The 23,872-nt window shown below is 51.3% G+C and overlaps 1 protein-coding gene across 1 annotated transcript in view; it reads left to right on the top strand.

Moving 5' to 3' along the window:
• Positions 1-23,872, top strand: part of prkcsh (protein kinase C substrate 80K-H) — a 71,598-nt gene that overhangs the window by 35,395 nt on the left and 12,331 nt on the right. The window contains exons 9-12 of the mRNA XM_038784587.1: positions 183-269; positions 1,386-1,580; positions 9,048-9,132; positions 21,369-21,438. Coding sequence (XP_038640515.1) covers positions 183-269; positions 1,386-1,580; positions 9,048-9,132; positions 21,369-21,438 — 437 coding nt within the window. The remainder of the gene's footprint in view (positions 1-182; positions 270-1,385; positions 1,581-9,047; positions 9,133-21,368; positions 21,439-23,872) is intronic.

Genomic DNA, 23,872 nt, shown 5'->3' with positions numbered 1-23,872 from the left:
GCGGGCGGGGTCAAAAGAACAGGCGGGGTGAAAGATTTTAAAATATTTTTTAATACCTGGAACACTGGAAAAAAATTAAACCAGCAGAGAGGTTATTGACAGGTGAACGATTGATTATCATGGTTATTACATAGCCAACCGTACGTTAACTGAAAATAAAAAAGTGATTCCTTTTCCGACAGAGTGTGCTGGGAGGTGTCAGACAGGTTGATGTTAGCAGCTTCCGGGACGCTATCTGGGCAGGTATCCAGGACAAGTACAAGTCTGAGGTGGGTGCCTTTCCCTCGATTACAAATCAGATGAAAAAATGCTCCCTGTTCTGTGTATGTTCTGCGCACGTCAAGCTTTCTCGTCGGGGTATGCAGATTGCCCTCAAATGTCTGTTTTTACAACTCTGTAAGAAGTCTTACAACACCAGGTTAAAGTCCAACAGGTTTGTTTCAAACACGAGCTTTCGGAGCACGGCTCCTTCTTCAGGTGAAGAAGGAGCCGTGCTCCGAAAGCTCGTGTTTGAAACAAACCTGTTGGACTTTAACCTGGTGTTGTAAGACTTCTTACTGTGCTCACCCCAGTCCAACGCCGGCATCTCCACATCATGGCTTTACAACTCTGAGCCGAGCTGGTCAAAGTTAAGAAGCAGTTTGTACGCGTGCTGTCTTGTAACCGGGCGGCACAGTAGCACTGTTGCTTCACAGTGCCAGGGGTCCCAGGTTCAATTCCTGGCTTGGGTCACTGTCTGTGCGGAGTCTGCACGTCCTCCCCGTGTCTGCGTGGGTTTCCTCCGGGTGTTCCGGTTTCCCCCCACAAAGTCCTAAAAGCCGTGCTTGTGAGGTGGATTGGACGTTCTGAACTCTCCCTCCGTGTTACCCGAACAGGCGCCGGAGTGGGGCGACGAGGGGGTTTTCACAGTACCTTCATTGCAGTGCTTGCTGTGAGCTCTACCGACGGCAGCAAACCCACAGGAGTCATGCTCTGAATGTCCTGCCTCGTGTGACTTTGCCCTGCGCTGGACGTAGCGAGTGTCCTTGCCAGCTGTGCCCTCAGAGGAATTGGTGCTAGATCCATTGGAAATATTGGCTCAGAGAACGTCATGGTGGCACAGGGGTTAGCAATACTGCGTCCCCACACCCAAGACCCGGGTTCAGTCTGGAGTTTGCACGCACTCCCCGTGTCTGAGTGGGTCTCGCCAACCACAACCCAAATATGTGCAGGGCAGGTGGATTGACCACGCTAAATTGGAAAAAAAAAAAGAAGGATTGGGTACTCTGAATTTTAAAAAGAAAAAGTAAAGTCGGCTCAGTACGTCTGCTTTTTAACCACTTCGCTGGTACCTCGTTTGAACCCAAGTCTTGCTGTTCAGACCACCTCTTTGTTTGATCCGGCAGGCAGCAGTCGAAATCCCTACGCTCCCGGAGATTCCCGCGGAGGAGGGAGAGGACAGCCACTCCACGCCGCACCGTGAAGAATGGAAGAAGGATGACCGCGACGAGGACGACGATGATGGCGGCGGTGAGGAGCACGATGACGATGGTGACGAGGATGAAGAAGAGGAGGAGGAGGGAGGCGAAGAACATTACAAGGTAATTGAAGGTGGGGGGGGGGGGTGGAACGAGGCACTTGCAGGTCTGCACAGCAGGACTTAAATGCAGAAGAATCGGGCACATTGGATCCGCTTGCACAGTGTGTGCGGCCAAAAGCAGCGGAGGATAAGATGTCCTTTGTGTGAGATAATGGTCCAGCTAGAGCGAGTTTACCACATACCACCAGCATTTAAGAGCCGTACACTCGCTCTTTTTCAATCAGCGAGTGCTAACTGTAACCATGGCAACTGCCTTGCAATGACTACCCTGAAGCATTCCCGCTTGTCAACAGCAGAGAGGAGAAACACCTCTTTGGCACAGCGCAGCAGATCCAGAAAAGAAAATTGTACTTTCTCCGTCACGACTGTCTGCTAAATGGCAGCTCAGAAAATCAGAAAATGATTCCACGCAGAGGGAGGTTATTTAGCCCATCGTTGAGTGGCTGCCTGACTTTTCCTGCATGCTCTCTCGATACAATCCTGACAAATTCTCTTTTTTTCCCCTTCCAGTACTGATGCCTTTTAAAAGGTAAGAGGCCGTGTGATCCAACTTGCTCCTGTCGTCTTCCGCTCGTTCCTGGTCAAAACGTAAATGGCACCCCAAGCCCCGGAGGCTATCCTCCCTTTTTGAGGAAGAGCCGACTGGTGGTGATTTAACCTGAGGGCTGCCACCGCACCTCGGGTGAGGGGCAAGGTTGAGAAGGCGGGGCCTTCGCGGACAACCGCGGCCGGTGCGTGAATTGGACCCGGCCTGTTGGCGCTGCGACCCAGCCGTCCGGCCCGGCTGAGCTATTCCCATTCCCCGGTACCATTCGAGCAAGTACCCTCCGAGCTCTCGGCATTCCCCCCCTCAAGGGTGTTGTCGTCACCGGACGCAAAAACAGCAGCTTGATTTCCGTAAACTGCTCAGCAGATCTGGCAGCGCCCGCGGGAGTCGGTGACGAGAGTTAACGTTCGGGTCCGTCTACTCTCCTCTTCGGAGCTTTAATTCCGTAACGCCTGTTAACATCATCAAATGTCCCAAGCGCGCCTCACCGAGCCTGAGACGGTGCCTTGAGGGGCAGGTGACCAAAAACCGTTGTCGGAGAAGCAAGTTTTGAGGAGAGGCTTAAAGGAGGCAAATGGCGCAGAGAGGGGAAGTTAGGGAGGGAATTTCAGAGCTTGGGTCCCAGGCAGCTGGAGGCGCGACCACCACTACTCGTGAGGGCGCAATTACAGCTGGCAGTGTGCAAGAGGCCAGCATAGAGGATTGTGATTGTCTCTTGAGCGCTCCGGGGCCGCAGTACAGAGAAACAGAGGGATCAGTCCCCTCTCCGGCCTTACCAGGTCTAGCAGAACGTTCTTAGTTTTGGGATGAGGCCGCGTTGCCCTGGCAACATATTGCAGCCACGTTGTAGTCTGGGAGCTAGGGATAGTGATGGTTGAAGCTGCAACATTCTTTCCATCCCATGGCTGATCAGCAGTCTGTCCCCGCTCTTACTGCCAGCCATTGGCACGTTTGGAAGGATTTTACACACTGACACACTCGACCTGTTTGGCCGCGTTACGAATGCACCTTCCTTGGCCGTCCAGTCCTGGGGTGGGCCACGAACCCGGAGCTGCTAGCTCAGAGGCAGGGACGCTAACCCACTGCCCCACAGGACCTCCATCTCGCTTTTGTCCTCTTTTCCCCTATTACTAAAGCCAAGAGCGACCGGCAAAGATTTGAGTGCTTGCGTGAGCAGATCACTCTGTTAGCCTTGGAGATTGGGCCGTGTAATATATATCGTCGCTTCCCGTCTGTCCTACCAAAATGTAGCACTTCACACTTGTGTTAAATTTCATCTGCCATGTCTGCCCATTTCAGCAATCTGCTTCCTGAAGTCTGTGAACAATCCTTTTTTAAAATAAATTTAGAGTACCGAATTCATCTATTCCAATTAAGGGGCAATTTAGCGTGGCCAATCCACCTACCCTGCACGACTTTGGGTTGTGGGAGCGAAACCCACGCAGACACTGGGAGAATGTGCAAACTCCACACGGACAGTGACCCAGAGCCGAGATCGAACCCAGGTCCTCGGTTCCCTGATGCAGCACTGCTAATCACTGTGCCACTGTGTTGCCTGTCTGTAAACAATCCTGACTTCTGTGCTCGTATACCCAAGTTATAATCAGTATCATGTTGCCAGAAAGAGCAGTGATCCTAATATCGAACCCTGGGATCCGCTACGTATACTTCTGGTTCGAAGTGCGCAGTTACAAAGTACCCACATAGGGCCATGTCCTGCTGCCAGGAGGTGAACCGTTCTTATCATTGCACCTCTTCTTCCACCCGCCCCACTCCGCTGGGGCCCCTCCTGCATCCCCTCTCCTCTGGGGTGACCGCTCAGCCCCTTCTCACCCCACCCCATCTCTGAGGCCCCCCTCCCCACCTCACTGGGGCCCCCAAGGCCCTCCCCCCCTCCCCTGGCCTCGCAGCCCGTCTTCCCTCTCTCCTCTGGCTCCACCACCACCTCTCTCCTCTGCCACCCAGCCCATCCACCTCTCCACCTGGGGCCCCTACCAGCAACTGAGTCCCCTTTCCCCCCCCCCCCCCCCCCCTCCCCCAACCCCCTCCCCATATACTCCAATGCCCCTCCCCCTCCTTTTCTCCCCCTCTCCTCTGGGGGGGGGTCCCCAGCTCCACCCCTTCTCCTCTGCGGAACTCCCAGCTCCTCCCCCCTTCTCCTCTGAGTCCCCGCAGCCCCTCATGCACTCTGCTCTGCCGTTCTCTCTCTGTCTCTCTCTGTCTCCCCCCCCCCCCCCAGCAACCCGGAGGGGAAAAAGGACCGTCGCGGCCAATCAGAAAAAAAGTATCCCCCTGTCGCTTACGATTCCCAGCAGTCATTCGGAAGTCCCCTTCCTGCGAAGAGTCTGCCTACTTTGCCTACTTTGCGCATGTCTGTTCATTTATAATGGGAGACGCTGAAGCAAAAATGTTTTTTAATGTTTGTTTCTATGTTAAGCTCAGTGTTGGTACTTGGGGGAAACACACCGATCTCTGCAGCGGTGACTGTCAAAGCTGAAACTACCAAGCCTTTTCTTACCCAACGTCAAATCCAACTGAGTGATGGAGTGGGCTCTCTCCCATAAATCCCCATCTCCTGAGCACCTAATTCATTGTGATATTGTTACAGTTCAGTATGAATTGAAATACCTCTTTTGAATTCACTCCCAGTCAGTAATTTGGTTTTCTGTAATAATTCAAATGAGCGCCGGAGGGTGTTCTTGTGAAAAGGGTAAAAAAAAATAATAAACTGGCGTACACTACCTGTATATGCATAGGATTTTACAGCATATACACTTTTGTTCGCTTTTGTCACTCTGAAATGAAGCACAGTCCTTCTGAAAATAGAAGTAGTTTTTCTTTACCCGCATCACCTCTGAGTGTGATTCCTCTTGAGCCCCCACAGTTAGATTTATCACATTTGAGGCAACTGTGAGTAGCTTTCATCCTGTACTCATTGCAGCTGCTAAAGAAACGTGCGTGTGTGCGTGCGATTGTGTGTCTGCGCGCCCTCACCTGGCTGTGTGACCCTCTGTACGCCCTCACCTGGCTGTGTGACCCTCTGTGCACCCTCACCTGGCTGTGTGACCCTCTGTACGCCCTCACCTGGCTGTGTGACCCTCTGTACGCCCTCACCTGGCTATGTGACCCTCTGTACGCCCTCACCTGGCTATGTGACCCTCTGTACGCCCTCACCTGGCTGTGTGTGTGTGTGTGACCCTCTGTGTGCCCTCACCTGGCTGTGTGTGTGTGTGTGTGTGTGACCCTCTGTGCTCCCTCACCTGGCTGTGTCTGTGTGTGTGTGTGTGTCTGTGTGTGACCCTCTGTGTGCCCTCACCTTGCTGTGCGTGTGTGTGTGACCCTCTGTGCTCCCTCACCTTGCTGTGCGTGTGTGTGTGACCCTCTACACGCCCTCACCTGGCTGTGTGTGTGTGAGACCCTCTGTGCACCCTCACCTGGCTGTGTGTGTGTGCCCTCTGTGCACCCTCACCTGGCTGTGTGTGTGTGACCCTCTACGCGCCCTCACCTGGCTGTGTGTGTGTGTGTGACCCTCTGTGTGCCCTCACCTTGCTGTGCATGTGTGTGTGACCCTCTGTGCTCCCTCACCTTGCTGTGCGTGTGTGTGTGACCCTCTACACGCCCTCACCTGGCTGTGTGTGTGTGTGTGACCCTCTGTGTGCCCTCACCTTGCTGTGCATGTGTGTGTGACCCTCTGTGCTCCCTCACCTTGCTGTGCGTGTGTGTGTGACCCTCTACACGCCCTCACCTGGCTGTGTGTGTGTGACCCTCTACACGCCCTCACCTGGCTGTGTGTGTGTGAGACCCTCTGTGCACCCTCACCTGGCTGTGTGTGTGTGCCCTCACCTGGCTGTGTGTGTGTGACCCTCTGTGCACCCTCACCTGGCTGTGTGTGTGTGACCCTCTACGCGCCCTCACCTGGCTGTGTGTGTGACCCTCTACGTGCTCTCACCTGGCTGTGTGTGTGTGCGGCCCCCTGCGCTGCATCTGGCTGTGTGTGTGACCCTCTACGCGCCCTCACCTGGCTGTGTGTGCGTGCGCGGCCCCCTGCGCTGCATCTGGCTGTGTGTGTGTGCGCGGCCCCCTGCGCTGCATCTGGCTGTGTGCACGCGACCCTCTGCGTCAGCCAGCCAGCGCACTATTCAGCAAAGATGCCGAACAGCATTGGAATCTGGCCTTATTGCTGGCCCTCCCCTCTTGTCTCCCCTCCCACCCCTGATTGGGACTACGCCAACTGCAGCATCTTCATGGCTGTACCAGTGGAGCATCACCAGTTCAGCCCTGGTTAGTATGAGAGAGCTTCCTACTTTTGTCGGGTGTAGTGGCGAACCACTAGCTTCATCTAGAGTAAACCATCAAAGGAGCAGTGAGTGCTCATATTAGTCAACAAATCTGACCGATCAACTTGTTTTATTTCCAAGATCATATTCAGGACTTGTGCACACTCAATCCTTTATGTTCAACGTTACTTTAACTGTAGATCTGGCTTTAGGATCAGTGTTCAGACTAATACACGGCAGCAAATAAAAACCTTTTTAAAAAAAATAAATAAATAAATTTAGAGTACCCAATTCATTTTTTCCAATTAAGGGGCAATTTAGCGTGGCCAATCCTTGGGTTGTGGGGGCGAAACCCACGCAAACACGGGACAATGTCCAAACTCCATCACGGACAGTGACCCAGAGCCGGGATCGAACCTGGCACCTCGGTGCCGTGAGGCAGTAGTGCTAACCACTGCGCCACCGTGCTGCCCGTAACAAATTAAAACCTACGTGTAAATGGGCAAGTAAAGGCTTTCCTGATGCCCTTTTTTGGTAAGCGCGACGCCCCGCGGAGCAGACAGTTCCCGCTTCAGTCACACGTCTGCGGTAATTTGAATGGATTTCCGTTCCGTGAAGTGATTGGGGTGGCTTCTTGGGCGTAAGCGACTCGGTCGGGAACACCCCTCGTGAATCCTCGTCGTCGCCCAGGGTGTTGGAAGGTGCAGCCGTGAGGGGGAAAAAAAAAAAATCAGGCCAGAGCCAGGTTGGACTGGGCAGCGATCCCCTCGATGCTCAGACAGCCCACTTAGACTCCCGTGCTAAGAATGCCGGCCAGGGCAATGCATCGGCAGGCAGCAGACACCTGTATGTCGGTATGAGTCGGCACCTTCAGAATTGGAGGCACAATTGGGCAGCACAGTGGTTAGTACAGTTGCTTCACAGCTCCAGGGTCCCAGGTCCGATTCCGGCCTCGGGTGACTGTCTGTGTGCGGAGTCTGCACGTTCTCCCCCGTGTCTGCGTGGGGTTTCCTCCGAATGCTCCGGTTTCCTCCCACAGTCCAAAGATGTGCAGGTTAGGTGGATTGGCCGTGATAAATTGCCCTTGGTGTCCAAGAAAGATTGGGTGGGGGGTTACTGGGTTAGGGTGGAAGTGTGGCTTGAGTAGGGTGTTCTTTCCAAGGGCCGGTGCAGACCCGATGGGCTGAATGGCCTCCTGTACTGTAAATTCCATGATTCTATGAAAACAAGGGAGAAGAAAGATTCTATCTAAGAACAGCATGAAAAAGCAGTGGCTCCCTGGGACAATTAATATTGAGTGTGCACCATCGCTTTTAACCCCCTGGTTTCATTCCGTTAAATCTCAAATCTGTGATTTATCTGTAGTCCAGATACTCAAACTATTGCAAATCTGACTTCTGTACATGTCACTTGAAAGGGGGAGGGGGTGGGAAGATTATATTTCAGCAGACTAATCATTATCTCTTGCTGCTTTTTAATTAAGAATTCTCGCTGTTGTCTATCATTCATTAATCCGGGTGAGCGTGGAGGGTGCTGGCGATTGTGGCACGTTTATAGTTTGCGATATTAATTTTCGACAGCAGTGTTGCCAGTTTCTGCTCTCGGCAAGCTTGCCCGGAGAATAATTGAACCACGCAGCTCGTTGGTTCCCGAGTTTGATTCCCGTCAGCTTGTGTGTCGAGCAACATCAGTGTAACCTCGGTGCTGCAGAAGGAGGTGCTGTCTCAGGTCTTCATCGTTACCTATTAATGTGTCGTCCCCCCCCACCCCCAATAAAAGTACATTAAGTAAATGTGCCAGTTCGATCCCGGCTGCGGGTTACTGTCCGTGTGGAGTTTGCACATTCTCCCCGTGCCTGTGTGGGTTTCACCCCCACAGCCCAAAGATGTGCAAGTTAGGTGAGTTGGCCACGCTAAATAATAATCATCTGAAACAGATAATAATCTTTATTGTCACAAGTAGGCTTACATTAACACTGCAGTGAAGTTACTGTGAAAAGCCCCTAGTCGCCACATTCCAGTGCCTGTTCGGGTACGCAGAGGGAGAATTCAGAATGTCCAAATTACCTAACGAGCACGCCTTTCGGGACTGGTGGGAGGAAACCGGAGCACCCGGAGGAAACCCACGCAGACACGGGGAGAACGTGCAGACTCCGCACAGACAGTGACCCAAGCCGGAATCGAACCTGGGACCCTGGAGCTGTGAAGCACCAGTGCTAGCCACTCTGCTACCGTGCCGCCCCTTAATTAGGAAAAAAGAATTGGGTAGTCTAAATTTAAAAAGAAATTGCATGTACCAGGTTAATACGCTGTCCGATGTTGATTTGAGGGACATGTTAAATGCATCATCTGATTTTGATACTGTATTTCCAAGTAGTTTTGAAAACCCACTGCACTTTTTAAAAAAAATGTTTAATTTTACTCGCTTCTTAAATACATATGAAAAATGCGCCTCCCACTGGACCACCCAGTGGCCTAACTCCGTCTTAAGATTGGGTGCCTGCCAGTGTCTGGTGTACTGTTGGGCCCACTCCAGCCTCTAAATACAACTTGGCTATTGAACTCTGCCCACATCGAACATGTTGTCCCAGTTCGTCTCTCTTGGACAAGTAACGATCCTTTTCTTTGTTTTTCTTTTGGACCAGCCAAACTCCTATTTACCGGAAAAGCAAGATACAGGTGAAGAGAAAATGCCGGCCTACGATGACGAGACGCAAGCGCTGATTGACGGTATGCTATTTTTTTGGGGGTCTTTTTCTTTTGCTGCTACGAGCAGCTTTGAATCTAACAAGCGGCTGATTTAGAACGTGCAGCCTCCACACATATAGTCACCCGAGGCCGGGATTGAACCCGGGTCCCTGGCGCTGTGAGGCAGCAGTGCCACCGTGCTGCCCCTCTGTAGTTTTCCCGCAGTTTTTCTCTTCATCTTTTTTTGGTATTGGCCCTCTCACCGGGGTACAGTGCGCATGTGACCGTCACCGGTCGTGTGGCCAAATTACAGCTATAGTCTTTCACTGTCCCGGCTGAGTCGGAGAAAATTAAAAGTAAGAGACCAAATCTGGCGCCCAGGGGTATGGTGACTTGACCTCTCCTGAGATTTGGGACGGCCTCATTTACTCTTGGGTTATCAGGCTAAGAAGTGGGTGCTATAATGAGATATGTTTCCCGTCAATGTTACCGTCAATCATGAGTGGGTTTCCTCCGGGTGCTCAGGTTTCCTCCCACGGTCCAAAGATGTGCGGGTTAGGTGAATTGGCCGTACTAAATTGCCCCTTAGTGTCCAACAAGGTTAAGTGGGGATTAGGGGGATAGGGTAGATATGTGGGCTTGAGTCGGGTTCTCTTTGTAAGGGCTGGTGCAGACTTGATGGGCCGAATGGCCTCCTTCTGCACTGTATGTTCTATGAAATCTATGAAATGTTTGAAGGCTGTACTCGAAATTATCCTGGGCAGTGTGAAAAGGCATCTTTAGCGATGTTGAGGTCATTCAGGCGGAGGGCCCATTTCCCTGTCTGCATGGCGACAAACAGTAATATCTTCCAAGATCTGTAGGATGGTGAGAAGTTCATAAAATGCAAGTGACGAAACTTGCCTGTTTTAACGTGGAACCCCAATCGTTACCCATACGAAATTTTAGTAAACAGTGGAACTTGCTGGGTCTCTGAGAGTTCACCAAATTGCAGTTTGCGTACTGAAGAGGGATTGGACTGGATTGGATTTGTTTATTGTCACGTGTACTGAGGTACAGTGAAAAGTATTTTTCTGCGAGCAGCTCAACAGATCATTAAGTACATGGGAAGAAAAGAAAATACATAATAGGGCAACACTAGGTACACAATGTAACTACATAAGCACCGACATCGGATGAAGCATACAGTGGTGTAGTGTTAATTAGGTCAGTCCACAAGAGGGTCGTTTAGGAGTCTGGTGACAGTGGGGAAGAAGCTGTTTTTGAGTCTGTTCGTGCGTGTTCTCAGACTTCTGTACCTCCTGCCCGATGGAAGAAGTTGGAAGAGTGAGTAAGCTGGGTGGGAGGGGTCTTTGATTATGCTGCCCGCTTTCCCCAGGCAGCGGGAGGTGTAGATGGAGTTAATGAATGGGAGGCAGGTTCGTGTGATGGACTGGGCGGTATTCACGACTCTCTGAAGTTTCTTGCGGTCCTGGGCCGAGCAGTTGCCATACCAGGCTGTGATGCAGCCAGATAGGATGCTTTCTATGGGATACTGAAGTGTCGAATAAAGGCCAGTAGAGTGCATCGGTGCAGAACATGAGGTTTTCCCTCTTGCAAGGATCCAGTCAAAAGTGAATGAATGAAATGAAAATCGCTATTGTCATGAGTAGGCTTCAATAAAGTTACTGTGAAAAGCCCCTAGTCGCCACATTCCACCGCCTGTTCGGGGAGGCTGGTACAGGAATTGAACCGTGCTGCTGGCCTGCCTTGGTCTGCTTTCAAAGCCAGCGATTTAGCCCAGTGTGCTTAGGCAGATGACGGATAGGTGACAAATCGTAGCTCCGCATGTGACCCAGGAGGAGGTCACTTGGTTCAATAAATATGGACCAAGTATGGAGGTTCCGGCAATTATTTTGTACGTGACCCAAGACGCAGGAGCAGGCTATTGGACCCTTCGATCCAGCTCCAGCATTCAGCAACATGCTTGTTTTTCTACCTGGGCTCCAGCTCCTCGCATCGTCCCATCTCCCCTTAGTACCTTGTATCGGCTCGATTTTGCAGCTGTTCGCTAGGTTGGAGAGCTCCAGAGATGGACAACCTTTTCAAATGGTAAAACCTCCCATCGTCCAGGTCTGAATTAGTCAATTCCCCCACTCTGGGACTGTGGTCACGTGTTCTACATTCCCCGGCCAGGGGGCAGCATTTTCTCACCGTCTACCCTGTCAGGCCCCTTAAAGTTCGATACGTTTTAATGAGGTTACCTCTCATTCTTCTAAGGTTTGGTGCTTTGGGACTGGTGTAATACAGTCTTTTTTTCTTGATATTTCTCTGCTTCTCTCCTGCCATCCCCTGCTGTGGGATGGTTTCATAGCTAATAGCAGCTTTATAATAGCCTTTCTTATATACAGTCGATCCAATCATTAACAGCAGGTTATTCAACTGCTGGAGGCATCGCAGCTGAGCCCAACCTGCGCTCACTGAATCTCCACACGCACTTGGGTTTATTGAATAATCAATCGCTCTCTCTCTCTCTCTCTCTTTCTCTTTCTCTCTCTCTCTCTCTCTCTCTCTCTCTTTTTCTCTCTCTCTCTCTCGCTCTCTCTCTCTTTCCCCCCCCCCACCACATGCTCTCGTCCTCCATCTCCCGCCCCCTCGTGCCCGCCCCCTCACACACCCCCTTCCTCTCTCCCCCACCTTGCACGCCCCCTCCCTTTCTTCCCCCTCGCGTGTCCCCCTCTCTCTTCACCGCCCCTGCGTGCCCCCCTCCCTCACCCCCTTGTGTGCCCACCTCCTTCCCCTCTCTCTCTCTCCTCCCCTCACCCGTCCTCTCCCCCTCACGCACCCCCCCATCTCGCTTCCTGCTCCCCTACGTTCCCCCCCCCTCCCTCTCCTCTCCTCCGTGCTCCCCCTCTCTCTCATTCCCCCCCCCCCCCCATCTCATGCTCTCACCCTCCTTCGGTCCACTGGTACTGATGCCAGTTGCATGGGCTGAGCTCCGTAGCTCTGGCTAAGATCACACAATGGAGCTGCCTGATTCTGGTGTTACAGGGATAGAGTGGAGGCGTGGGCTTAAGTGGAGTGCTCTTTCCAAGGGCTGGTGCAGACTCAATGGGCCAAATGGCCTCCTTCTGCAATGTAAATTCTATGGTAATTCTATGCATTCACTGGGCTGTTCAGGAAACATTTTGACTGTTTCAAAAAACAACTTGGTTTAGACGGAACTGAAAGCAATACCTTTCTTACAAAAAAAAAATCCCCATTGGGCAGTAATACTCACAGCTGCGATTTAGACGAGAACTGACAATTCATCAAAAATTAAGTGTCATTGTCCATGGGGGCACGTCCCCTGCAATTATAGCAACGAAACACAAGGTGGAAAGCCCACAGGGTCACCTCAGGGAAGCTGCAACTTGTCTCCACGGTTTAGTTACACCTGCGGTAAGTGACCAACAGACTGGGTAGGGAGCAGGTGCAGTGCTGCTTCACTTACAGCTCCCTTGCTCTTTAGGATTCTTTCAGGTGCGTCGCCAGTTAATTCATTGGGGTGTCTGATGCTTGTTTACACAAGGCAAAACAAAACCAGGGCTTCCGCAGGTTGAGACCTGCTCGTTGGGCTGAAACCTGATCCTAGAATACAGCCCAGCTAAGCTGCTCTTTGGGCGAGGGATATCATAGAATTTACAGTGCCGAAGGAGGCCATTCGGCCCATCCGGTCTGCACCAGACCTCGGAAAGAACACACTTAAGCCCACTCTATTCCTGTAACCGCACCTATCCTTTTTGCCACTAAGGGGTAATTTTTATCATGGCCAATCCACCCAAACCATACATCTTTGGACTGTGGGAGGAAACCAGATCACCGCTGCAGTCTTGTGTGGTGAACCCCACCTAGCCGTCGGACACTGAGGGGCAATTGACCGCAGCCAATCCGCCTAACCCACACATCTTTGGGACTGTGGGAGGTAACCGGAGCACCCGGAGGAAACCCACACAGACACGGGGAGGAAGAGCGCGCAGACTCCACACAGACAGCGACCCAGGGCCGGGACACTCGAGTGGGATCGGTTTCTCACTGCGTAGCCTGTCAACACTCCTCGGGATTTTGAATACCTCCATCAGGCCTTCTCTCGGCCTCCTTTCCTCTAAGGAAAACAGTCCCAACCTCTCTGATCCATCCTCATAGCTCCAGTTGTTTATTGCTGGAACCATTCTTGTGAATCTCCTCTCTATTCTTTCCAGTGTCTTCACAACCTTCCTCCAGTATGCCCCCCTGAACTGGACGCAGACTCCAGCTGAGGCCTATCTAGTGTCAATATGACCTCTTTACTCTTGTACTCAATGCCCTTGTTGATAAAGCTCAAGATACTATTTGCTTTATTAGCTGCTCTCTCAACCTGCCCTGTCATCCTCCATAACCTATGTATTTACAAACCAATATCCCTCTGTTCCTACACCTCCTTTTAGAGTTTCTGCCTTTATTTTATACTGTCGTTACTTGTTTGAAACTTGCTTACGAGGGAATATTGCAGGTTTTGGGAACCCACCTGCTGTCCAACTTTCTTCCATCCGTGGAGCGAGGGTGCCAGCGATTATTTTCCCATCCCTAATTGTCCTGGAGATGCAGAGCTGAGCGGCCTTCTTTGTCCGCTGCGGTCTTGTGTGGTGAACCCCACCTAGCCGTCGGACACTGAGGGGCAATTGACCGCAGCCAATCCGCCTAACCCGCACATCTTTGGGACTGTGGGAGGTAACCGGAGCACCCGGAGGAAACCCACGCAGACACGGGGAGGAAGAACGTGCAAACTCCACGCAAGACGGTCAAATGCGACATAAGACCGCAAACGGGTCTGGCTCAGTCGCAGGTTGTTGCCAGGGAGAAGAGGAGAAGGTTGGAGTTGGCAGCTGGGGAGCAAGGTTCATGGCTGGGACCAACCCCAGTGGCTTTGGCCATCCCAGTGTTTTTAGTCGGAGGAAACCTCTGGATGTCAGACATGCGGCCCGGCAGCTTCGAGGCAGCGAATAATTATACAATGGCGGTCCTTTATTGCACAGGCCCCTCTATGTTAGGTAACGATTGCAGCGATCATGTAAATGTGATTATATGGGATCAACCTTTGTCAAAATCGCACGGAGCAAAGAAACCTCCGACGGCCCTTGTCACCAATCCCGCAGATGACACTCGTCGAAGATTCCGCTTTCCAAATCTTGACATTGCGCGAAGAGAGCGCAGAATGAGAACTCTGCAGCTTTCGGCCCTTTCTTCGCCGATTTGATTTCTTCGCTGAGCACATTCCTGTTCCTGGAGGTCAGGATAGGGAAAAGGTCCACTGTGCGGGCTTCGGCGTTCCCTGTCGGCAAAGCTGCCGCTGCGGAATCAAAACCGCTGGCACTTTCCCTCTTTTAAAAATAATCTGCTCTCTTGCTTTATCTTCTTCTTTCTTTCGGTTTTAAACACATCAAAGGATGCGGGGGGGGGGGCGGCGTGGTCAGGGCTGAGCCAGCAGCTTTCTGCCAGCCCTTCTCCTTGTACCAGAGTAGTTTCAGATTGGCGTCTAGTGACCTAGATTCCGCGGAGCAGTCCGCTGGATACCAATCCATCTGACAAACAGGAGAGGATTTAAAAAGAATAAAAAGAATAAAAATTAAAAAATTTTTTTTTGCCCTGTCCCTTTTCTGCTTGATGTCCCCAGGCCTGAAACTACAAAATGAGCTGATCTGAATCATTTTTTTTTTGATCCAGGAACATGAGAGACTTGACAGAAGGAGTCAGTTTTTCTTTCTGCTCCGAGCCTGTTTGCCCTGTGAAATATCTGTTTGGTTTCTCTCAGTTCTCCCGCGTGTAATGGAAAATGATTTTCAGGTGGAAAGAAAAGAGGCCCAAAAAGTAAGGTTAAGGGGGGGGGTTTGGGGTTACGGGTATAGGGTGGATACGTGGGTTTGAGTAGGGTGATCATTGCTCGGCACAACATCGAGGGCCGAAGGGCCTGTTCTGTGCTGTACTGTTCTATGTGTGGCACCTTGCACGAATCGGTAGCCAAAAGAAGTCCCGGGAAGGCTTGTGCTGAAAGGAGGCCAGATGCCGCTCTTGAAGGCAGAGGGAGCGAGGATCAAACCCAGGTTATTAATTCAAAGTGAGTTGAGAAGATAGAACAAGAACACAGAAGCATCGGCGCAGTGGTTAGCACTACTGCCTCACAGCACCGGGGACCCGGCTTCGATTCCAGGCCTCGGGTGACTGTCTGCGTGGAGTTTGCAGGTTCTCCCCCTTGTCCACGTGGGTTTCCTCCGGGTGCTCCCGTTTCTTCCCACAGTCCAAAGATGTGTAGGTTAGGTGGATCGGCCATGCTAAATTGCCCCTTATTGTCAAAAAGGTAGGTGGGGTTACGAGGGTAGGGTGGAGTATGGGCAGCACGGAGGCGCAGTGGTTAGCACTGGTTCCTCACAGCACCAGGGACCTGGCTTTGATTCCGTCTCGGGTGACTGTGCGGAGTCTGCATGTTCTCCCCGTGCCTGTGTGGGTTCCCTCCGGGAGCTCCAGTTTCCTCCCACAGTCCAAAGATGTGGAGATGCCGGCGTTGGACCGGGGTGAGCACAGTAAGAAGTCTTACAACACCAGGTTAAAGTCCAACAGGTTTGTTTCAAACACTAGCTTTCGGAGCGCAGCTCCTTCCTCAGGTGAATGAGCAGGTTAGGTAGATTGGCCGTGCTGAACTGACCAATGGGCAGATGGAGTTGCAGGGACAGGGTGTTTTTTCAGCAGGCTGGTGTAGGCTCGACGGGCTGAGTGGCCTCCTTCTGCGTTATCGGAATTCTATGGCGCTACGTGAAAATGAAGTAAAGTTACCCAAAACACAGCAGAGAAGAGTGACCAGACTTGTGAAATGAGCGGGGTCTCAGCGCGATATTGTTCACTGTGTGGCCCGATGCTGCGACGGAGGGACGCAGGACCGGCAGATGGTCTGCGTCTGCCTTTTCCGAGGCTCGTGCGTTCCCTCCGTAATTGTAGCTGTGTGATTTTTTTTTTTTCATCACTGTGCACTTCTGAGTCACACCTGGTCTCTTCCTCCTTCACCTTCTTGGCAGCGTGTGGTGAGGCCCATCTCCGCCTGCGCGCTCCCAATTTGTCGGAGAAAGGAGCTCGCCCCGTAGCGAGGGTTATAGTTGGAAAAGCCCGAGGGAGAAAGAAACCCTAAAATTGTCAATCACGGAAGACCTCGATGCATTTAGTCTCTTCCTGTCGAGCAGCGAAATTAGTGTTGTATCTTGACCTGTTTCTGTTCCCCCATCCCTTTCTCTTGAAATTCTGACCCAGGGTGAGACCCATCAATCTGTCGCTTTACTGGCAGCCAGCCGGCCCCTGAAACATAATATGCTCACGATAACCCTTTTAATGATTGACTTCAGTCCTGTTCCTGGTCGGCGCAACGTTTTGTTGCGTTTTTTTTTTGCCCTCTTCCCCTCTCTAACCATTCCGCTCATGTGCACGATTTTCATCAGCGGGAATGGGATTTGGCGTGGGTTTATTTTGCTCACATTTCTTTTCCTGTACGCCCCCCCCCCCCCCAACCACCACCGTCCTACCCAAAAAGAAAAATTGATCGTCCTGAAATATGGAGTAGCTGTGCTCCCAGAAGAGAGGATGGGGCTTGTGCAAGTGGCTGTGTCAGCCTGCCTGGAGCTGATGTCATTGTCTCAGAGGACAGCAGGTGTGGGTTCCTGCTGTGAGGATAATACAGCATTTTCCAATCTAAATTGCTGGCTCTCGGCTCAAGGCTGCAGTCTTTGTGGCGCCACATCGTGCTGGAGCCTGGCCCCGCTGTGGGCGTGCAGCTACACACTTGAGACCCATTTAAGAGAGAGTGAGAGAGAGATTTTCCTCTTTTTTTTTTTTTTGTTTAACCCCCTCCGCCGCTGAGTTTTTGTTTTGTGGAACGATCCCGGTCCTCCCCATCCCGTCCGATTTGTCTGTTTGCTGTGTGATTGCCGCTCACCACTCTCGTTATCCTCACCGAGCACCACCTTGCTTTGACTCTGGTTGAAGCTTGCCTGTTGGCCTGCGGGTAAATGCAGACAGGGTTGGGGGGGGGGTTCGTAGAATCATAGAATTTACAGTGCAGAAGGAGGCCATTCGGCCCATTGAGTCTGCACCGGCTCTGGGAAAGAACACTCTACCCAAGCCCACACTGCCGCCCTATCCCAGTAACCCCACCCAACACTAAGAGCAATTTTGGACACTTGATGGCAATTGATCATGGCCAATCCACCTAACCTGCACATCTTTGGATTGTAGGAGGAAACCGGAGCACCCGGAGGAAACCCACGCAGACACACGGGGATAACCCCCCCCCCCCCCCCCCCCCCCCCCCCCCCCTCCCCACTCCACATCCACACACATCATCAAAAACAGATTGACTGGTAATTTTCCACAGCTACATTTGTCTACCGTACAGCGATGGTGTTTCAAACACAATCGATCGGCTCTTGGAATTATGCCCCTCGGCAGCACGGTTTTGTGAAGGGGAGGTCGTGTCTCACTAACTTGATAGAGTTTTTCGAGGAGGTCACAAAGATAATTGACGCAGGTAGGGCAGTGGATGTTGTCTACAGAAAGAAAAAGAAAATTGCTTATTGTCACGAGTAGGCTTCAATGAAGTTACTGTGAAAAGCCCCTAGTCGCCACATTCCGGCTCCTGTCCGGGGAGGCTGGTACAGGAATCGAACCGTGCTGCTGGCCTGCTTGGTCTGCTTTAAAAGCCAGTGATTTAGCCCAGTGAGCTAAACCAGCCCCTCAGTAAGGACTTTGACAAGATCCCTCATGGTAGACTGGTACAAAAGGTGAAGTCTCACGGCATCAGAGGTGAGCTGGCAAGATGGATACAGAACTGGCTAGGTCACAAGGCAGAGAGTAGCAATGGAAGGGTGCTTTTCTGATTGGAGGGCTGTGTCTAGTGGTGTTCCGCAGGGATCAGTGCTGGGACCTTTGCGGATAGCGATGAGGACTGTCAAGAGGATACAGCAGGATTTAGATCGTTTGGAGACTTGGGCGGAGAGATGGCAGATGGAGTTTAATCCGGACAAATGTGAGGTAATACATTTTGGAAGGTCTAATACAGGTAGGGAATATACAGTGAATGGTCGAACCCTCAAATGTATTGACAGTCAGAGAGATCTAGGTGTACAGGTCCACAGGTCACTGAAAGGGGCAATACAGGTGGAGAAGGTAGTCAAGAAGGCATACTCATTGGCCAGGGCATTGAGTATAAGAATTGGCAAGTCATGTTGCAGCTGTATAGAACCTTAGTTAGGCCACACTTGGAGTATAGTGTTCAATTCTGGTCGCCACACTACCAGAAGGATGTGGAGGCTTTAGCGAGGGTGCAGAAGAGATTTACCAGGATTTTGCCTGGTATGGAGGGCATTAGCTATGAGGAGCAGTTAAATAAACTTGTTTTGTTCTCACTGGAACGAAGGAGGTTGAGGGGTGACCTGATAGAGGTCTACAAAATTATGAGGGGCATAGACAAAGTGGATAGTCAGAAGCTTTTTCCCAGGGTAGAGGGGTCAATTACTAGGGGGCATAGGTGTAAAGTGCAAGGGGCAAAGTTTAGAGGAGATGTACAAGGCAAGTTTCTTTTACACCGAGGGTAGTGGGTGCCTGGAACTCGCTGCCGGAGGAGGTGGTGGAAGCCGGGACGATAGTGACGTTTAAGGGGCATCTTGACAAATACATGAATAGGATGGGAATAGAGGGATATGGACCCAGGAAGTGTAGAAGATTGTAGTTTAGTCGGGCAGCATGGTTGGAACGGGCTTGGAGGGCCGAAGGGCCTGTTCCTGTGCTGTACTTTTCTTTGTTCTTGTTCTTTGGAATGTTTTGAGGTCAAAGGTGCTATATTATTTGGGCGCCAAGTGACTCGCCCTTGAGTTGCGATTTTCTATTTTGCTGCCAGCTTCCTGTCTTCCCCGTCACAAACGCCCCAACGCTTGCTGAGCCCACGCCGCCATTCTTCATTTACTAGCCCATCGAATGCCAGTGGAAAGTTGGGTAGTTGGAGGTGTTGTACTGTACCCAAAGCTGGGTCTTTTCCGTGATCCCACTCCGTAGAAAACCCCTCCCTGGCTGATGACTCGGCTCGCCTTTTTTCAGCTCGTGAGTGCTGGGGTAACCTTTTAAAAATAATTTAGAGTATCCAATTCATTTTTTCCAATTAAGGGGCAATTTAGCATGGCCAATCCACCTATCCTGCACATCTTTGGGTTGTGGGGCAAAACCCACGCAGACACGGGGAGAATGTGCAAACTCCACACGGACAGTGACCCAGAGCCGGGATGGAACCTGGGACCTCAGCACCGTTAGGCAACAGTGCTAACCACTGCGCCACCGTACTGCCCTCGTGTTGGGGTAACATAAACTTGGCCATGGTCGGAATGGGCCATCTCGTCAACCCAAACCGGGAATTCAACCGGAAATTCTCTGCCTTCAGTCCCTCCTTTCCGCACTAGGGGTCACCATTATCCAGCACATCACCGAGGGAGTGCTCTCGTAATCCTTAACCACACCTCCATTTCCTTGATCCAGCATGACAGCCAGTAACCTAAAATTGTGGAATGACCAATTTGTGCCTCAGTGCACCTGATTATGTTTTTTTTTAGTTTTTTTTCAATTAAGGAGCAATTTAGCGTGGCCAATCCACCCAGCCTGCACATCTTTGGGTTGTGGGGGTGAATCCCACGCAGACACGGGGCGAATGTGCAAACTCCACACAGACAGTGATCCAGAGACGGGATGGACCCTGGGACCTCGGCACCGGGAGGCTGCAGTGCTGGCCACTGTGCCACCGTGCAACCCTCGATTTATACCCCCCCCTTCTGATCCGCTAGACGGTCGAGATAGATGAGAGAGGCAGACCCGGTGTGGACGGAGGAGAGAGGAAGACGCTGGAGGCTATTTCCCAGTCGCGTAGGCTCTGATTTGGAGCGCAGAAATGCGGTTACTAATTAAGAAGGAAGCGTTTGCGTGGCACATCTCGGGACGTTAAGCAACACAGCCAGCAAAAATGACCTGGGATGTGTCGTCACTTCTAGATTAATAGGCCGGCCAATGAACTACAATGAGATCTATAATGAATGACGTTGATTGATGCTTTTTTTGTCGAAACAGTAGGAAATCTGCCTTGCTCCTCTTCAGACAGTGCGATACTGAGCAGGCAGATGGGTCTTCCATTTAATATCCCATCCGATTAACGCAGCAACAGGCGAGGCTATGTAAATGTTTTGCGACTGATGGAAATTGAGCAGAATGCTTTGCATGAGGTGGAGGATGACTGTTGGAGAGTTGCTGGCATATGTGTAGCCGTTCCACACTGGTGCTGGGTAATCTCAGCTCCGTTAAAGAATTCACTGTCTCTCCCCCCCTCCTCCCCGCATGCAGCTATGCAGCGTATTCCTAGGAGCTGTCCCGTGAGCTGACCATGCACCAACCTGATCGCACGTAAATGATTTCAGCTTTCCGGAGAGGCGGTTTCGTTAGAAAGGCCGCTTCCGTTTTTAAGGAGTGGAGGGGCTGCTGTCGGACATGTGGCTTGCTTTTTTACACTGCTGCGTACAAAGTCCTGAGGAGGCTCGACAGGGTAGATGGTGAGATGTTTTCACCAGGTGGGAGAGTCTCAAAACGAGGGGACATACCTACGAGATAAAGGGCTGGTCATTGAAAACATGAGGGGCGTAGAAATTTCTTATCGCAGAGGGTGGTGGATCTCTGGGATTCTTTGCCCCGGTGGGTGGAGGAGGCTGAATCATGAGAAGTATTTAAAGTGGAGCTGGATAAATATTTGATAGATCGAGGAATAGAGGGCTCCCAGGGGCTATGGCACAGAAAAAGGGTTGAGGCCAGCCTAGATCAGCCAGGATCATGTGAAAAGTAGGGGCAGGCTCGTAGCCTACTCCTGCTCCTATATCTTGTGTTCTAATGAGTTTGCACTTTCTCCCCGTGTCTGCATGGGTTTACTCCCACAGTCGAAAGAAGTGCAGGTTAGGTGGATTGGCCACTCTAAGTGACCCCTTAGTGTCCAAAAGTAGGGTTAGGGGGTGAGGGTGGAGTGGATCAAGGTAGGGTGCTCTTTCAGAGGGGCGGTGTAGATCCGATGGGCCGAATGGCCTCCTCCTGCATTGACCAATAAATTCCAAATACGTCACACCTCTACTGTCACAACAGAAGTTGTGCCATGCTTCTTTGACTGCTGTGCAATGCTGTATTAACCCTGCTCCCTGGCTAACTGCACCTCCTCCTATTTACAGCCGCCGAAAATGCGCGGAACGAGTTCTCCGAAGCCGAGAAATCGCTGAAGGAGGTGGAGAGTTTGATCGGGTAATGTACCTCCAGAATGTGTTTTTCAAAAGTCTGTCAGCTGCTTTGTATTCAAGGCAGGGCGTGTCCCCGAAACGTCCCACGGGGTGAGAAGATCTCTCCCTGAGAGGCCACGAGAGCGTCCGTGGGTCCCCAGAGCTTGAAAAAGTTCTGAAAACTTGAATTCTCTTTTTTTTTTCTCTTTCTGGCCAGTCCACCCATTAGAGTTGAGGAACTGGAACAGGAGCGTTGAAGTGAATATGCTGCCGTGCTGCAGTTTCCTTTTGGGCATATTGATGTTTGGTTGGAGTGGGGGGGGGGCTGGGAAGAGATAATCTCTGACCAAGTTTAAGGTGCAGCAGAAAATGATCTACATTGCAAGTTTTCTGTATTAGTAGAGAGAGGAGTAGGCCATTCAGCCCCTCGAGCCTGTCCCGCCATTCAATGAGATCATGGCTGACCTGTGGCCTATCTCCATACACCTGCCTTTGACCCATATCCTTTAATAACTTTGCTTAACAAAAATCTATCCATCTCAGGTTAATATTAACAACTGTTGGGGGGGGGGGGGGGGGGGGGGGGGGGGGGGGCACAACGGCGCAGTGGTTAGCACTGCTGCCTTACGGGGCCGAGGGCCCCCGGTTAGATCCCAGCTCTGGGTCACTGTCCGTGTGGAGTTTGCACGCTCTCCCCGTGTCTGCGTGGGTCTCACCCCCACAACCCAAAGATGTGCAGGCTAGGTGGATTGGCCGCGCTAAATCGCCCCTTAATTGGAAAACATGAATTGGGTACTCTAAATGTAACAACTGTTCCAGCTTCAACCGCTGCTTGTGGGAGAGAGTTCCAAATCTCTCCCTTTGAGTGAAGCAGTTCTTCCTGACATCTCCCCTGAAGCCCTACTTCTTGGACTATGCCCCCTAGTTTTAGAATCTCCAACCAGCAGCGCTAGTTTGTCTACCCTGCCTTCCCCTCGCAACATCTTGAATACTTCGATCAGATCACCCCTTAACCATCTAAATTCCAACGCAATCTGTGTACTCTCTTCTCGTAATTTGACCCCCTGTAGCCCTGCCCCCAACCCGGTCTCCTCTACACTGGCGATGGCCCCCACCTACCTGTCACGTGCCATTTTAATTCGGCACCTTGGTCTCATGCCCACATGTCTCGTCCTCGGACTGCTGCAATGCTCCCGTGAAGCCCAACGCAAGCTGGAGGAGCAGCATCTCCTATTCTTTTTTTTTCAAAAAATATACTTCATTCATAAAATCTCTAATAAACATTACAGAACATTTTTGAATCGTTGTGACCGTACCTTTCCATCAAAGTTACATAATCACTCGGCTTTCTTACATTCAATTGGGATGACAGTCGACACATTTCCCCGTTTGCTTTACAATTCTTTTGTAACTATTTACATAGAGATGTTTCTTTCAATACTTTTGTACGTTGGAGTGTTAGTGAAATGAAAATGAAAATGGCTTATTGTCACGAGTAGGCTTCAATGAAGTTACTGTGAAAAGCCCCTAGTCGCCACATTCCGGCGCCTGTCCGGGGAGGCTGGTACGGGAATCGAACCGTGCTGCTGGCCTGCTTGGTCTGCTTTAAAATTTAGCCTGGTGAGCTAAACCAGTCCCTGTTAAAATTACAAGCATTGTGGTTTTGAACGAAGTCATTTCCAGAACAACACCACAGAGAGAGAAATTCCGGGAACACCGTGAGCCTGACGTGATCCAGACCGAGGGGTTTTAGACTGTTACCCACCCTTCGGTGTACATTTGCTGGTAAGACCTTGCACAGTTAAGTGGATTGCTCATGCTAAATTGCCCCTTAGTGTCCAAAGGGGTTGGGTGGGGTTACGGGGGGGGGGGGGGGGGGGGGGGCTCGGCTCTTTCAAAGGGCTGGTGCAGACTTGATGGGCTGAATGGTCTCCTGCACTGTAAATTCTCTGCCTATGACGAGTGTGCGGTCAATTCCAGCCCCACTTGACCCAGCGTCACACAACACAGGTGAAATTATCTGTTATTTTAAAACACCTGAGGAACGTGTCTGAGCCCAATTAACTGCAGTCAAAAGGTTTGTAAATTTTAAATGCGCAATAATTAAACTGACAATGTAACTGACTACCCAATACCCCTTTCCCGAACCCCCCCTCCTTCTAACTTCCCCACCTACATTCTCACACACAGACACAGACACACACACACACAGACAGACAGACAGACAGACAGACACACACACACACACACACACACACAGACAGAGACACACACACACACACACACACACACAGACACACACACACAGACACACAGACACACAGACACACAGACACACAGACACACAGACACACAGACACACAGACACAGACACACAGACACACAGACACACAGACACACAGACACACAGACACACAGACACACAGACACACAGACACACAGACACACAGACACACAGA

This window comes from Scyliorhinus canicula, chromosome 25 (assembly GCF_902713615.1).
Source record: "Scyliorhinus canicula chromosome 25, sScyCan1.1, whole genome shotgun sequence".
Classification (NCBI taxonomy): domain Eukaryota; kingdom Metazoa; phylum Chordata; class Chondrichthyes; order Carcharhiniformes; family Scyliorhinidae; genus Scyliorhinus; species Scyliorhinus canicula.
The sequence above is the reverse complement of the archived record's forward strand: the minus strand, read 5'-3'. Positions and strand labels throughout refer to the sequence as shown.